At 45.3% G+C, this 12,849-nt stretch overlaps 1 protein-coding gene across 2 annotated transcripts in view; it reads left to right on the forward strand.

Annotated features, from left to right (window-relative positions):
- The window catches only part of LOC140504166 (uncharacterized), a 67,058-nt gene that overhangs the window by 53,983 nt on the left and 226 nt on the right, over nucleotides 1-12,849 (forward strand). For both annotated transcript variants that reach the window (XM_072608788.1, XM_072608787.1), the window contains one exon: nucleotides 8,899-8,979. Coding sequence is in view for 1 of the 2 variants with exons in the window: in XM_072608787.1 (XP_072464888.1) it covers nucleotides 8,899-8,975 (77 nt within the window). In the remaining variant the exon portion in view is untranslated. Of the gene's footprint in view, nucleotides 1-8,898; nucleotides 8,980-12,849 lie in introns of those variants that run through there.

Genomic DNA, 12,849 nt, shown 5'->3' on the forward strand with positions numbered 1-12,849 from the left:
TATTTCTAAAGGCATACCGTAGAATATATACAATTATATTGAAATCCAGTTATGAAAATATGTTTTAAAAAAAAGACCACCCTCCATTGCTGCTTTGGTTTTTTTCCAGCTTGACAGTTTTTTAGAGAAATGAAATGCTCCACCCCCTGTGCACGCAGTGGCCAGGCTGAGACTTCGCCCTGCATCCCTTGTCTCCCCATCCCGCCCTCCTTCCCACTGCTCTTCTAGGTTTGAAAGGAGAAGAGCCCAGGCCAGCTGGAGACCCCAAAATTAGAAGGCAGCTCTTTAAAAAAATGATTTTTTAAATTGCTTTTCTGGGGGAAGGGGGGCAGAGCGGGCATTGTTGGTGGGGGAAGGCTGAAGGCTTTTCCATTTCTTCAGCCCACCATGCTGGTACACTAATCTCCTCCCATGGAGTGGGAAGGAGCGCTCCCAGCGGGTGACAGCTGTGAAGGCCTGAATGGGCCTTTTGTGTGCCTTTGTGTCCCCGAAGCTGGGCCCTGTCAGCAGCCTGCCCTGCCAGGCACAGCCCAGCAGCAATTGTCCCAATTGTGAGGACTTCCCCAGGGGGCACCTTCTGTGTGTTTCCAGAGGAGTCAGAAGCAGTGTTGTCTGGGGCTAGAGGGGAGGGGAGGTGACTTGTTTAGGGTCACCTAGCCAACAGAGGCTAGATTGTGGCCATGTTGTGATTTTCCTAGAAACCTGAAAACCAAACAGTTTTGGACTGGGGGGATATTTTGTCACAGTATGTGTAAACCAGGGGTAGAATGGACTCTCCTTGCAGTGAGTTCTTTTGGAGACAAAGAGGACCACTCTCTCATTTTACAAAGAGGGAAACTGAGGCCCAGGAAGGTTATAGGATCATAGATCCTGTGCTGGAAGGGACCCTCAAGAGGCCATCTACTTCAGCCCTGTCGTTTTACAAAGGAGGAACCTGAGGCTCTAGTGACTTGCCCAAAGGTAGTCAGTGTCAGAGGCAGAATTTGAACCCATAACTCCTAAACCAGTGTTTTTTATCCCCAGCTTCTTTCTGGAAAGGACCCCACCATTTGGAATTGCTTTGAAATGTTGATTTTTTTTTTTTTTGGTAGAGAGCTGGAGAATTGAGAAAGTGGTGTATGTCTCTGCTATCCTGTCTCAGTTCCACAAGGATGTTATTCATGGATCAATGAAGGGTCCATTGTCCCACCAGCTCTTGCCATCTCCCTGATCTCTCGTCCTTGCTGGTGGACTTGTGGCTTATTTCTTCCACTGGTCCCTGGCAAGGGCTGTACCTTGGAGATGTTAGAGGGGTCATTTAGCAGCATACAGGTATTCTGGACACAGCTCTACCCACCAGATCCACAGCTCTGGACTTTTTCTTCTATTTCCCTTTCCTCGTGACATCTGGCTCTAGAACACATTAATCAAGCTCTGGAAGGTTCTTGAGTTATCTTGTGGGCATGCTGTTGACCATATACCTGTGTCATAACTGAGACTTTAAGGATGAGGGTGATGTCTGCCAGCTGCCTTCGGTCCTCATCCCATTCCTCAGACATCCCTACACCCTCAGGAACTCAACTCTGAAATGAAGTTTTTTGGGTGGGGTTGTACCGTGGGCTCTTGCCCTATTCTGACATGTGTCACCCCCACCCCCACTCTCCCAGCACAGTGAAATTGGGCCACACTATCCTTGAGTATTCTTGAACAATGAGGGATGCCCTTATGCTCAGCTCTCAAGTTTGCAAGGGTTGCTTTGAAATGTGAGAGTTCTTGTGAAGGCTTGGTTTACTCTTCAGCAAAGAAGGGTTCTTCCTTGGGATGCATTTTGCCCATGCTCATGTAGAGAAGAGGACCTTTTGGAATAACGATGGTCCAGTGTGGCTTCTAAAATCCCTTTCCTTCTAGGGAAGGTGTAAATGCTGAGTATTTATCACAGCGGTCATCTTTTATGCCCAAGTTTAGGTAGTGATGCTTGGAAGTTGGAGGATATGGGGTCTGAGTCCAACCCTGATTCTTTACTAGCTGGCTGATTCTGGCCAAACCTCTTACTCTCTCTTAGGCCCACTTTTCCCACCCATAAATAGGTATCACCTACCTCACAGGGTTGTTATGATCCGATTTGACAAATGAATGGAGCATTGGATAGAGAACCAGACCCCTGCTTTGCTTCCCTGATTGACAGTGCCTCCTTGTTCCCTTTGGTGCCAGAAGATCATAGATTTAGAACTCTTAAGACCCTTTAGAGGTCATGTGGTCTAACTGATAGGGAAACTGAGGCAGATCAAGGTTGAGTGACTTGCCCAGGAAGGGGTCCTAGGCTGGATTTGAATTCAGGTCTTCTTCACTCTATGCTTAGCTTTCTAATGTAGCTGACAAAGTAACTTGGACTGGGGGAGGGAATATCACCTACCATCAGTGGCAGTGGGTGGAAAAGGAGGACTGAGGCGCAAGGCAAGGCCTCCTATAAGAGTTGCCACTGACTGGCAAAGAGGCAGGGAGAAGAGTGCAGGGGAGGAGGAGTAGCCAGCATACTCAGATTTGCCTTACAGGCAGGTTCCTGTGACACCCAAGAAATAGAGTCCTGCTTCTATAAGTACTGTGGTGGCAATGATGAGAGCCCTTACCTCTCTCGATATGGGAGTGCTAGTATTAGAGTGCCAGGCCTGGAGTCAGGAAGACTCATATCCTGAGTTCAAATCCAGTTTCAGATACTTCCTAGCTGTGTGACCCTGGGCAAGTCACTTTACCCTGTTTGCCTCAGTTTCCTTATCTGTAAAATGAGCTTCAGAAGGAAGTGGCAAAGCAAGAAAGCCAAGAAAACTGTAAAATGGGTCATGAAGAATCAGACATGACTGAAAAATGACTGAACAACAAGTTTTCAGACTGAGAAGGATCTTGACCTTGGAAATCATAGAGGCCAACCCCCTTCCCTGATGGCTGAGGAATCCCGGTGTCCAGCAATGAGAAGTGACTTGCCCAAGGTCATACAGTCCTTAGACTGCAGAGCCAGCCACAGAACCCAGACCTGCTGACCCCAGACACAGTGAGTGCTCTTTCCTGCTGTGTGCCATCAATATCCATTTAAATCCTCTTGATTCAATGTCTCCTGTCTGGGCAGGAGTGGTTGTTTTTTTGTTTTTTTTTTTTTTGAAAGAGGCCCTGCTTTTCAGCTGGTGCCCTTGTGATGGCTGCTGCTAGTGAATTGTGGACACACACACACACACACACACACACACACACACACACGTCCTAGATTGAGTTCAGTCAGAAGGACAGCACCCTCAAGTGGGAATCTGCCATTTCTTGGGGTACCTTGCCAGTTACAAAACCCTCATTGAAGGAACTTGGGGTAGTGGCGGCGATGGAACCTAATAGAAGTCTGGCCTTAGTGGCACATATGGGCACAGATGTCAGTCACCAGCACTTTGGCCTTGAGGCACTTCCAGGTAAAATCACCAGAGGTAAAGTGGGAAATAGACACGAGGAAGGCTTGGATGGGTCACGGGACCAAGAGTACATAGGTAGTGAGGGCTGAACCAGCGCTTCTCCATCAATGATCAATGAGCATTAATCAGTCAATTAATTAAGGACCAGCTGTGGACTAGGTCCTGGGAATACAGGTACAAAGAATGATACCATTTTTGCTTTCATACTGCTTGCGTTCTAATAGGGGAAGACAGTAAGCACATCTAAAAATGCATACAGCACAAATCTAAAGTAAATAGCTACAGGCCAAGTCATTAAGGGCATGGTATTGGGGGATGGGGCGCCAGCAGTTGGTGGGGGAAGGGAAGGGAAATGAGGATCATGAAAGGCATTCTGCCGAAGTTGAAGACTGTGATGCATCGTAAGGGTGGAAAAGGGCTCAATGAAATAGAGGCAAAGAGTGATTGCAGTCAAGGCCTGTGCAAAGATACAGAGGCGGGACATGAAGGTCGTGTTTATATGAGAAACAGAGAGAAGGCCAGTTTTGTTGGATTGCAAGGTTTGGGAGGATGAGGAATTACATCCAGTGAGGCTGGAAACATCGGCTGGAGTCAGGTTGTGAAGAGCTCTAAAGGTTAAACAGAGAAGTTGTTTTGCATTTTGTTCAAGAGGCAAGTAGGGAAGCAACATGGTCAGATCGGCACTTAAGGAAAATAACTTTACCATTACTGCGTAGGACAGACTAGAGTTGGGACAGGCTTGAGACAGAGACCATTTAGGAACGTTTTACAATATTTCACCTTGAACTCAGTCTGGCAGTGGCAATTTATCCATCACATTGTCTTTCATGTTAGAGTTTGGCTAATCTAACTCCCTTCCTTTTAGTTTTTTTTTAAGTCAATGGGGTTAAGTGACTTGCTCAGGGTCACACAACTAGTAAGTGTCCAAGAACTGAGTTGAACTCAGGTCCTCCTGACTCCAGGGCCAGTGAGCCCTCCACTGCATCTCCTAGCTGCCCAAGGTTGACAGCAGTCACCTGTATACCTAATAGCTAAAAGTCCTTGTTGTTCAAGCCATCGATGAGCTTTTCCTAGGTAAAGGTCTAGATGGTATTTCTGCTCTGGGACTTTTGGGAAGGAAGAGAGAGGAAGCAGGACTTAATGGTTCTCTGTGAGTAGACATTATTCCAGGGGCAGAATTCTGGGAGCTTGTTTAAACCCATAAGGTAGGGCTCATTGACAGAGTCCTAGATTGAGTCCTGGAACGGACCTTAGAGGTCACCCAGTCCTCTCTTCATTTTCCTGAGAAGGAAGTTGAGACTCAGAGAGGTGATCTACCCAAGGTCATACAACTCAGATGGTCCAACTCTCATCTTAACCAAAGGAAAACTGACATGAAGAGGTTAAGTGACTTTACAAGCTCATAGATTTAGAGGTAGAAAGGCCTGTAGGAGTCTTCTGGTCCAAAGCCCTCATTTTATGAATGAGGAAAACTGAGAGGCCTGGAGTTGAAATTACTTGCCCATGGTCACACATAGGGTCAGAGGGAGAACAAGGATTTGAACCCAGTAGTTTTCCATTGTCTTCTGAAGTGGAATCCCTTAGTGGCATTCAGTGGCTGGCCAGTGTATTTAGTTTCATTTGCAAAGCTGTCAAGTTAAATTTGAGGTCAACTTCAGTTCCCTATCCAGCATTTAGTCCCATTCCTGGCACGTAGTAGGCCCCTAATAAATGTTGTTGACTCACTATCTATCTAGCTTCTAAGAAGTGGGCTTTCTCAAGGAGAGAAACATCTGGCCACAAGGACAGAGTGATGTATTCGTGGCCTTGATGATTGGTACAGCCAGTAACTTTTATTTTTTTCACTTTTAATTTTTCGTATCTAAATGAATACAGGCCTGATTTCCCAGGGGACCACGGCTTTAACTGATTGTGTGGTTTTCTGAACGCTGTTGATGACTCATTTGGGGCCTTCTGGAGGTGGAAGGCAGGTGTGTTTGTGCCCTGTAAGGTCAAAGGGGACAGCTTAGGGACTGTTGGTGCTTTTACTGGTCCCCCACCCCCACCCCAACAGGACAAACTTTCTGAACTCATTTCAGCAAATGATTAATTGAACTGAACTTTCTTAGGGTCAAAGCAGAAGGATCATTCTGTTAATTCATGGGTAGAAGGCATTCCCAAGCTCCTGACCTTGCTAAATGCAAAGGAACTTCATTAATTAACTAGGAGGGAGTCTTTATCTCTCCTTGTCATTTTTTCATTTCAACATACATGTGTCTCCTTTGTACCAGGGACCAAAGAGACAAAGACAAAAGGAAAAACAACCCCTGCTTTTGCTGGGGTGGGAAACCTGTGGCCTCAAGGCCACAGGGGTGTGGGCCGCACTTGAGGATTTAAAGGGCTGAATTGAGTTTATATTGTACGTGTGACTTTTGGGTGGATTAAGAAATAACCTACCTATGGCTAATCAGGAATGGCTTTTTTTTTCATGTGGCACATGAGTAGAAGTCTGGATTTGGTTCAGTCAAGAAGCATTTACGGAACTCTTGGTAATGTGCTAAGCACCCGTAATACAGAGACAGAAACCAAAACTGTCTCTGCATTCATGGCATTTGATAACACTTTGGACCTCTCTGGTGCTTTGTAAGATTTGCAAACCACTTTACATCTATTATCTCATTTGATCCAACAACCCTGGGAGGTAGGTGCTGTTATTCAGGCGTAAAGTGACTTGCACAGGGTCCTACAGCTAGTAATTGAGTCTGAATTTGAACTCAGGTCTTTCCTATTCCAAAGCCAGGGTTCTATCCACTATGCCACCTAGCTGCTGGGATTCTGAGAGGCATAGGTGAGGAGAAGGGAAGAGATCAAGGTGGTTTTAGGGGAGAGATAGCTATGTATGCAGAGGCACAGAGTGGGACAGGTCTTGTGACTAGGAAGTTCGTAAAGGGGAGTAAGTAAGGTGAAAGAAGTCTGAGAAGACAGGAGTCAGATTGAAGGAGCCTTTAAAATGCCAAACAGAGGAATTTGTATCTTACTTTGTTGTTGTATCTTCCTCTGGAGGCAATAGGGAGCCACTGAGGACTTTGGAGAGGTCAGATTCCTAGCTTTGCGTTTTTTACTGCCTGCCTGGATTTGAACAAGTCACTTCACCTTTACAGGGGTCAATTCCCCATGGAGGGGGTTGAGCCATGTAATTTTCCAGCTCTAGAACTATACCCCCATTATGAGCCTATGCTTTAGGAAGCTTATTTTGACAGCTGTGTAGGTGGATGAGTGGAAAGAGACAGACAGGACAGACATACAGACAGAGAAGAGAGAGAGAGAGAGAGAGAGAGCACACATTTATTTATTAAGCATTTACTATGTTCCAGTTACTATCCTGGGTGTTAGGAATACACAAACAAGCAAGCAGGCGGGCATTTTCTGCCTTCAAAAATCTTACATTCTTACGGGGAATAGTGTGCATGTCTATGTGCACTCTAGCACCTGTTAATGAAATATGCTTTGTAGCTACCTAGGGTCTAATAGGTGGTTATTTCTTTTCTAATTGGGTGATGCCTGTGAGGGGAGAGGGATGAGGTTGTTTCCTGATCAGAAGTATTCCGATCTCAGTGCCAGTCCTAACCCTGACACTTGCCATTTGGGTGACTCTGGCCAAGGTACCTCTCAGTCTCAAGTTTCTTCATTTGTAAAATGCAGCCAGTAATAACATCTACTTCCCAGGATTGTAGTAGGGATCAAATGCGATCATATTCGTAAAGCACTTTTTGATGTTGTCCTGCATAAATACCAATATTATTTTAATTACTGCTATTATTCTGGGCCTCAGTTTCCTCCTTTGTAAGAAAAGGTTGAGCTAAAGAATTTCCAGGATCCCTCTGAGCTCTCAAATCCAGCATCCTGTCATTCTTCTCAGGCAAATATCAAATGTCCTTCACCCAGTGTCCGTGAACTTATTCTTAAAAATTACGTTGGTAACTATTTTTACCTAAATTGATTCCTTTGCAATCTAATGCATTTTACTTTACGCATTTAAAAATCTTGATTTAAAATGAAATCAAATCTTGATTCTGACAAGAGGTCCTCATCACACTGCCCAAAGGGGTCCAGGACACAACAAAAATTAAGAAGCCTCTCCCTGCTCCTGGGACTTGTATTTACCTTCCTATCTTCCTGTAATCTCCAAGGTTTAGGAATAAGCAGAGGCTGACCAGATCCCAGCCTCTCTCTCCCTGTCTAGGGGGTGGGAAGTTGTAGTAATCAGAGAATGTTACCACCAGCCCTTCACTTGCAAAATTCTGGGCTGCCTCCACCAGCTTGGGGTGAGGGAAATGGGAGGAGGAGCCTTGGTGGGGGTAGGGGCTGAAAGCTAAGGAGGAGGGGTGGGGTGGGAGGATGTTATTTGATCTTCAGGTGAAAGGAGGTTTTATAAATAGGTCACCTTGTTCCAAATCTTGAATTTTATCCTTTCCCAGCCTTTGTGGGGCAAACAATAGCTTGCCTGTTCTGGGGTCATTGCAAATCACTGGGAGAACTTGCAAGGCGGGATGGTCATCCCCCCCCCAGCACCCCTGTGTGGGGGCCCCCCCCTTCACCATTGCCAATAGTCACTTGGGAACCTTGAGGTGTGTGTGTGGGGGAACATGGCAGGCTGCCCTGCCTATTTTTAATTATTTCTACCCAAGGATAAGTGGAGTTTTTGGTTTGGTTTGGTTTGTGGGTTGTTTTTTTAAGTGCACTTTGGTAATACAGGTCTCTGAAGGTCACAGGCCTACACAGTGGAATCATTGCTTCCCTTGGATTTGAACCTGGGTTCAGATCTCACTTTCAGACCTTTATTAGCCGAGTTGACCCCTGGCAAATCCAGTCACCCCTGCGTCCAGCCGAACCAGCCGTTTTGCTGTTTGTCACACATTAGCCCTCTGTCCCCCATGCTGGAGAAGGCACTTTCTTCTCCTCTTGCCATGTACTGACAGCATTCATAATAGTAATAGTAAGTACTGTATGCCAGGCACTAGGCACCACTGACAAGAATCATAATATTATTATAATAATATAAGTACTGTATAATCATATACTGCTTATTATATGCTAGGCACTAGACAAGATGCTATTACTGGTAATAATAGCTAATAGTTACATAATGCCTACCACGCTCAGCTCTGTACAGATATCATCTCATTTGATTGTCACAGTAACCCTGCGGGGGAGGTGCTGTTATTATACCCATTTTACAGATGAGGAAATTGAGTCAGAGAGGGGTAAACCGGATTTGCCCAGGGCAATACTCAGGTCTCCCTCATTCCCAAGTCCAAGGCCCTCTTCTAAAATGCCTAAGGTTTTAGAGACAGACTTTCTATTGGATGCCCTACTTGCGACTTTAGTCAGTGATGCTTCAAAGTGTTTAAAATGAATGTTCCCTCTTCCCCCTCCCCCAGCTATCCCATGGCATTGGATCTCATATTTGGCTTTTGCTTTATCCCCTCAGGGTTGTCCACATCTTGGTCAGAGCGGGCAACTGAGGGGACTGGTGCCGGATCCTGGAACGGCCCGCGCTGGTTCTAGACAGGTAAGCTACTGACCTTTCGCCTGTTTCAGGGGTTGGGGGCCTACTGTATGGAATGCTAAGACACTGTTAAGTGTTCTCAGTGGGCATGCCAGTGTCCCCTGGTTATTGGGCAAATGAAAAATCTCTATTGGAAATTGTTACAGAAAAAAATAAGAAACTCTTGAATGATCCTTGCAGATTGTAGTGTCTGTCATGAAAGTTTGCATGGCACAGTGGAAAGGGTGCTTAGTGTGGCAGGCAGGATGGGCCTGGGTTCAGCTGTGTGACTCTAGGAAAGTCACTTAAATACCCTTTACCTCAGGTCGCTCATCTGCAAAGCGGGCATGAGAGCAATGCCTCACTTCCCTGGTAGTCATTAAGCACCTACTATGTGCTGCTATGTTAAGTGCTGGAGAAACATAGACAAAAGACCTGGCCCACATGCAATCAGCTATGAGAACAAAGTGTAGACAGGATAAGTAGCAGACAAGACAGGAAAGGCAGGAGGGTTGTTGTGAAGCAGCTGGGTGGCCCCATAGTGCATAGAGCAGGGACTTGGAGGGGTAGCATTCTGGGTTCAAATCCAGCCTCAGACACTTACTAGTAGCAAGTCATCACTTTACCTCTACTTTCTCATCTAACATGGGAATGATGACAGTACCAACTTGTCCCACAATTGTACATGTAAAGTGATTTTTAAACCCTGAAGGGCTGCATAGATGTTATCCATTATTATAGTCTTCATATAAGCATGACAGGTGACTTAGGACTATTTAAGAATGTCTGCTCTCATTACATATTTGTATTTGAAAGTTTTCTCTCTTGATCAGATCTGATTATATCCTGTTAAATTCAATGAACGTTTATTAAACAGGCTTTGAAGATACAAAGATTAAAAAAAAGAAAGATATTCCCTGCCCTCAGGAAGTTTATTGTCAGTCAGCATTTGCTAAGCACTTGCTGTATACCAAGTTTTGTGCTAAGTGCTGGTTAAATCAAATTTGCTTTGACATCAGGAAAGTCATTCAAGTTCTTAGAGACTCAGTTTCCTCATCTGTAAAACAGATCCTTGTGCCCAAGGTCCAGGGGGAAAGCTCTGGATCTTGGTTTAAAATTTCCCTCTCATGCTTACCCACATGTATAACCTTTCTGGACCTCAGTTTCCTCATCTGTAAAATGAGGGGATTAGACTAAGTGGCCTCTAATGTCCCTTCCAGCTGTAAAGATTCTGTGTGATTCGTGCCTTCCTCTCCCTCCCATAATAATCAGCCAGAGAGAGCCCCTTTTGGTGGTAGGTGGCTGGCTTTCTTTGAATGGTCTAGAGAGAGGAGGAAAAATTAATCCTAGGATAGTAAGTAGACCAGAGCGCTATTGGCTCCACTCATGGGTAAAGAAAGCTGACCCTTTGGTTCCAGTAAAGGTCAGAAGTTCCTTGGTGCCAGCTTGGGCTTTATTTGGAAGACCCATGTTTCAAGTTTCTAGGAATTGCTTTGGGAAGGATTTCTGTTGAGATAATGCAAGTGTAGACCAGGGCCCCTCCTATCAGGACCCCGGCAGTCTAGCTGTTACTTGTATGACTTTGGACAAATGACTTCGTTTCTCTGGGCCTCAGTTTCCCCATCTGTAAAAGGAGGGGGCTGAGGTTCCTTCTCAGGAGGCAGATGGAGAGTGGGGGCTAATAAGTATCAACAAGCATTGTTTCTGCACTGTGCTAACCACTGAGGGTACAAAGAAAAGCAAAGAAAGCCAAGATTCAAACCTAGGCCTTGCTCTGACTCGGGAGAGCTTTCTCAAGTTTACACAGATGGTATGAGTGGCAGGATTTGAATACAGGGTCCCAGATGTGAGAGGGCAATGTCTTAGGGAGTTTGCCCAAAGTCACACAAGTAGTAAATGTAAAACAGGGGAGGAGCATGCAAGATTTGAACACAGGGCCACTGACTCTGGAGCCAGTGGTTGAAAGCTGTATGACCTGTGATTGGGTGTGTTCTGGGTGGACTTGGGGAGCACACTTGTTACCTGGTAAGCATTGGGGATGACTGACTTGTGTGTTAGCATCCCTGAGCAGGTCACCTTGGCTGGGCAGCCAGTCGGAGCATGTTGGTAGCACATGCATTAAGTTCCTCTCTTGCTTCCTGCTTCTTCTTCACAGCTGAGGAACCTATCTAGAGGATGGCTCTGGCCTCAGACTCCCATTCAGGCCAGTGAATGGAGCCTTATGTTCTCACCTGGGTTATTTTCTGGGGAGTAAATTGTGGGTGTATCTGTCCGACGCATCTCATTGCAATGGCTTGGAGAGAGGCAAAGATCTCTCTCCAAAGGCCTATCAGACTCAGGCTGTGGGAGGTGGAAAGATCTTCAGGAATCTTTCAGTTTCAGTATCAATAACAATTTATTTAATCTATCTTCTAGCAGGTGATTATAAAGCACCTACTATGCGCCAAGGCCTTGTAAAAACAAAAAATAAAGAACAAGACAGTCCTTACTCTTAAAAAAAATCTGCAAACCACTGTGCACACATTACTTTCATCTGATAAAAATGGGGTAACATATGGAAGGAGCTTTGTTAACTTTAAGGACTAGGTAAATACTAGCTGTTGTTACTACCATTATCATACTCACCACCCATCTATAGGTAGGGGTAGAGCTGGGAATATTAGACTGAAAAAGAAGCTACTATTTTTAAGCTGATTTAAAAATTTGTACTAGCTCATCAGTCTGTCCTGAGAAAAGAAGACCCTGTGGTAGGGGGGCTAGAGAGAGCTAGCTTTGGAGATATCACGATAACATTCATAATAACTTGCATTTATTCAGCACTTCACAAATCTCATTTCATCCTCGAAACATTGGGAGGTGGGTGCTATTATCATCCCCATTTTACAGATGAGGAAATGGAGATTGACAGAAGGTAAATTACTTTCCCAGCGTCACACAGCTAGTATGGTTTAAACCCAGGGGTTCCTGACTTCAAGCCCAGTGCTCTATCCACCGTGCTGCTTAGATACTTTAAAGTCAAGAAGACCTAAATCTAGGTCCCACTTCTGATATATACTCGCTCTGTGACCCCTAGGCAAGTGGATTGACCTCCCACCTACCTCAAAGGATGGTTGTGAACATCAGATGAGATATTTGTAAAGTGCTTAACACAGAGCCTGGCACATAGTAGGCATTATATAAATACTGGACATTATTATTACTGTAATTACACTGAAGCAGAGAGGTATCCTAGCTTAGTGTTTAGAGCACTGGAGTTTGAGTCCTGCCTCAGACACTGTGTGACCTTAGGCAAGTCACTTAACTCCTGTCTCAGTTTCCTGAATTGTAACTGCACCAACCTCCCGGGTTTGTTGACCTGTTCAAATGAAATAATATATGTACAGGGCCTGGCACACAGTTGGTGCTTAACGAATATTTATTTCCTTCCTTTCTGTAGAACTCTGGGCCAGTCCCTTAGTTTTTGTGGCCCTTAAGCTCAATTAACTTACCAATAAAATGGAATAATAATGTCTCAGAGGCTTGTGTGGCTCAGATAAGATGTACTGGTCTCTCCACCTATCTGTGTAAATACCTCACCTTCCCTACTGGGCTCTAAGCTTTCTGAGAGGCAGGAATCCTGTCTCATTCATCCATTTTCCTCCCCTAGCACTGGGCCCCTCGACAGACAGAATAGACATTGAATCCCTGGCATTTTGGCCTCCAGGAGCGAAGTCAGTCCCTTGGCCCATAAGACCAACACCTGCTATTTCCTTTTACAAAGACCCATGACTGGGGCTTGGGGAGGGGGGTGGGGGGGCACATATTTGGCTACAGCCCCTGACCCAGCAGACTTGACTATGTTCTACTAACAGGTGTGACGTGAGCTTTGGTTTCTAAAAACAGCAGATGGGATGT

This window comes from Notamacropus eugenii, chromosome 5, assembly GCF_028372415.1.
Source record: "Notamacropus eugenii isolate mMacEug1 chromosome 5, mMacEug1.pri_v2, whole genome shotgun sequence".
NCBI classification, from domain to species: domain Eukaryota; kingdom Metazoa; phylum Chordata; class Mammalia; order Diprotodontia; family Macropodidae; genus Notamacropus; species Notamacropus eugenii.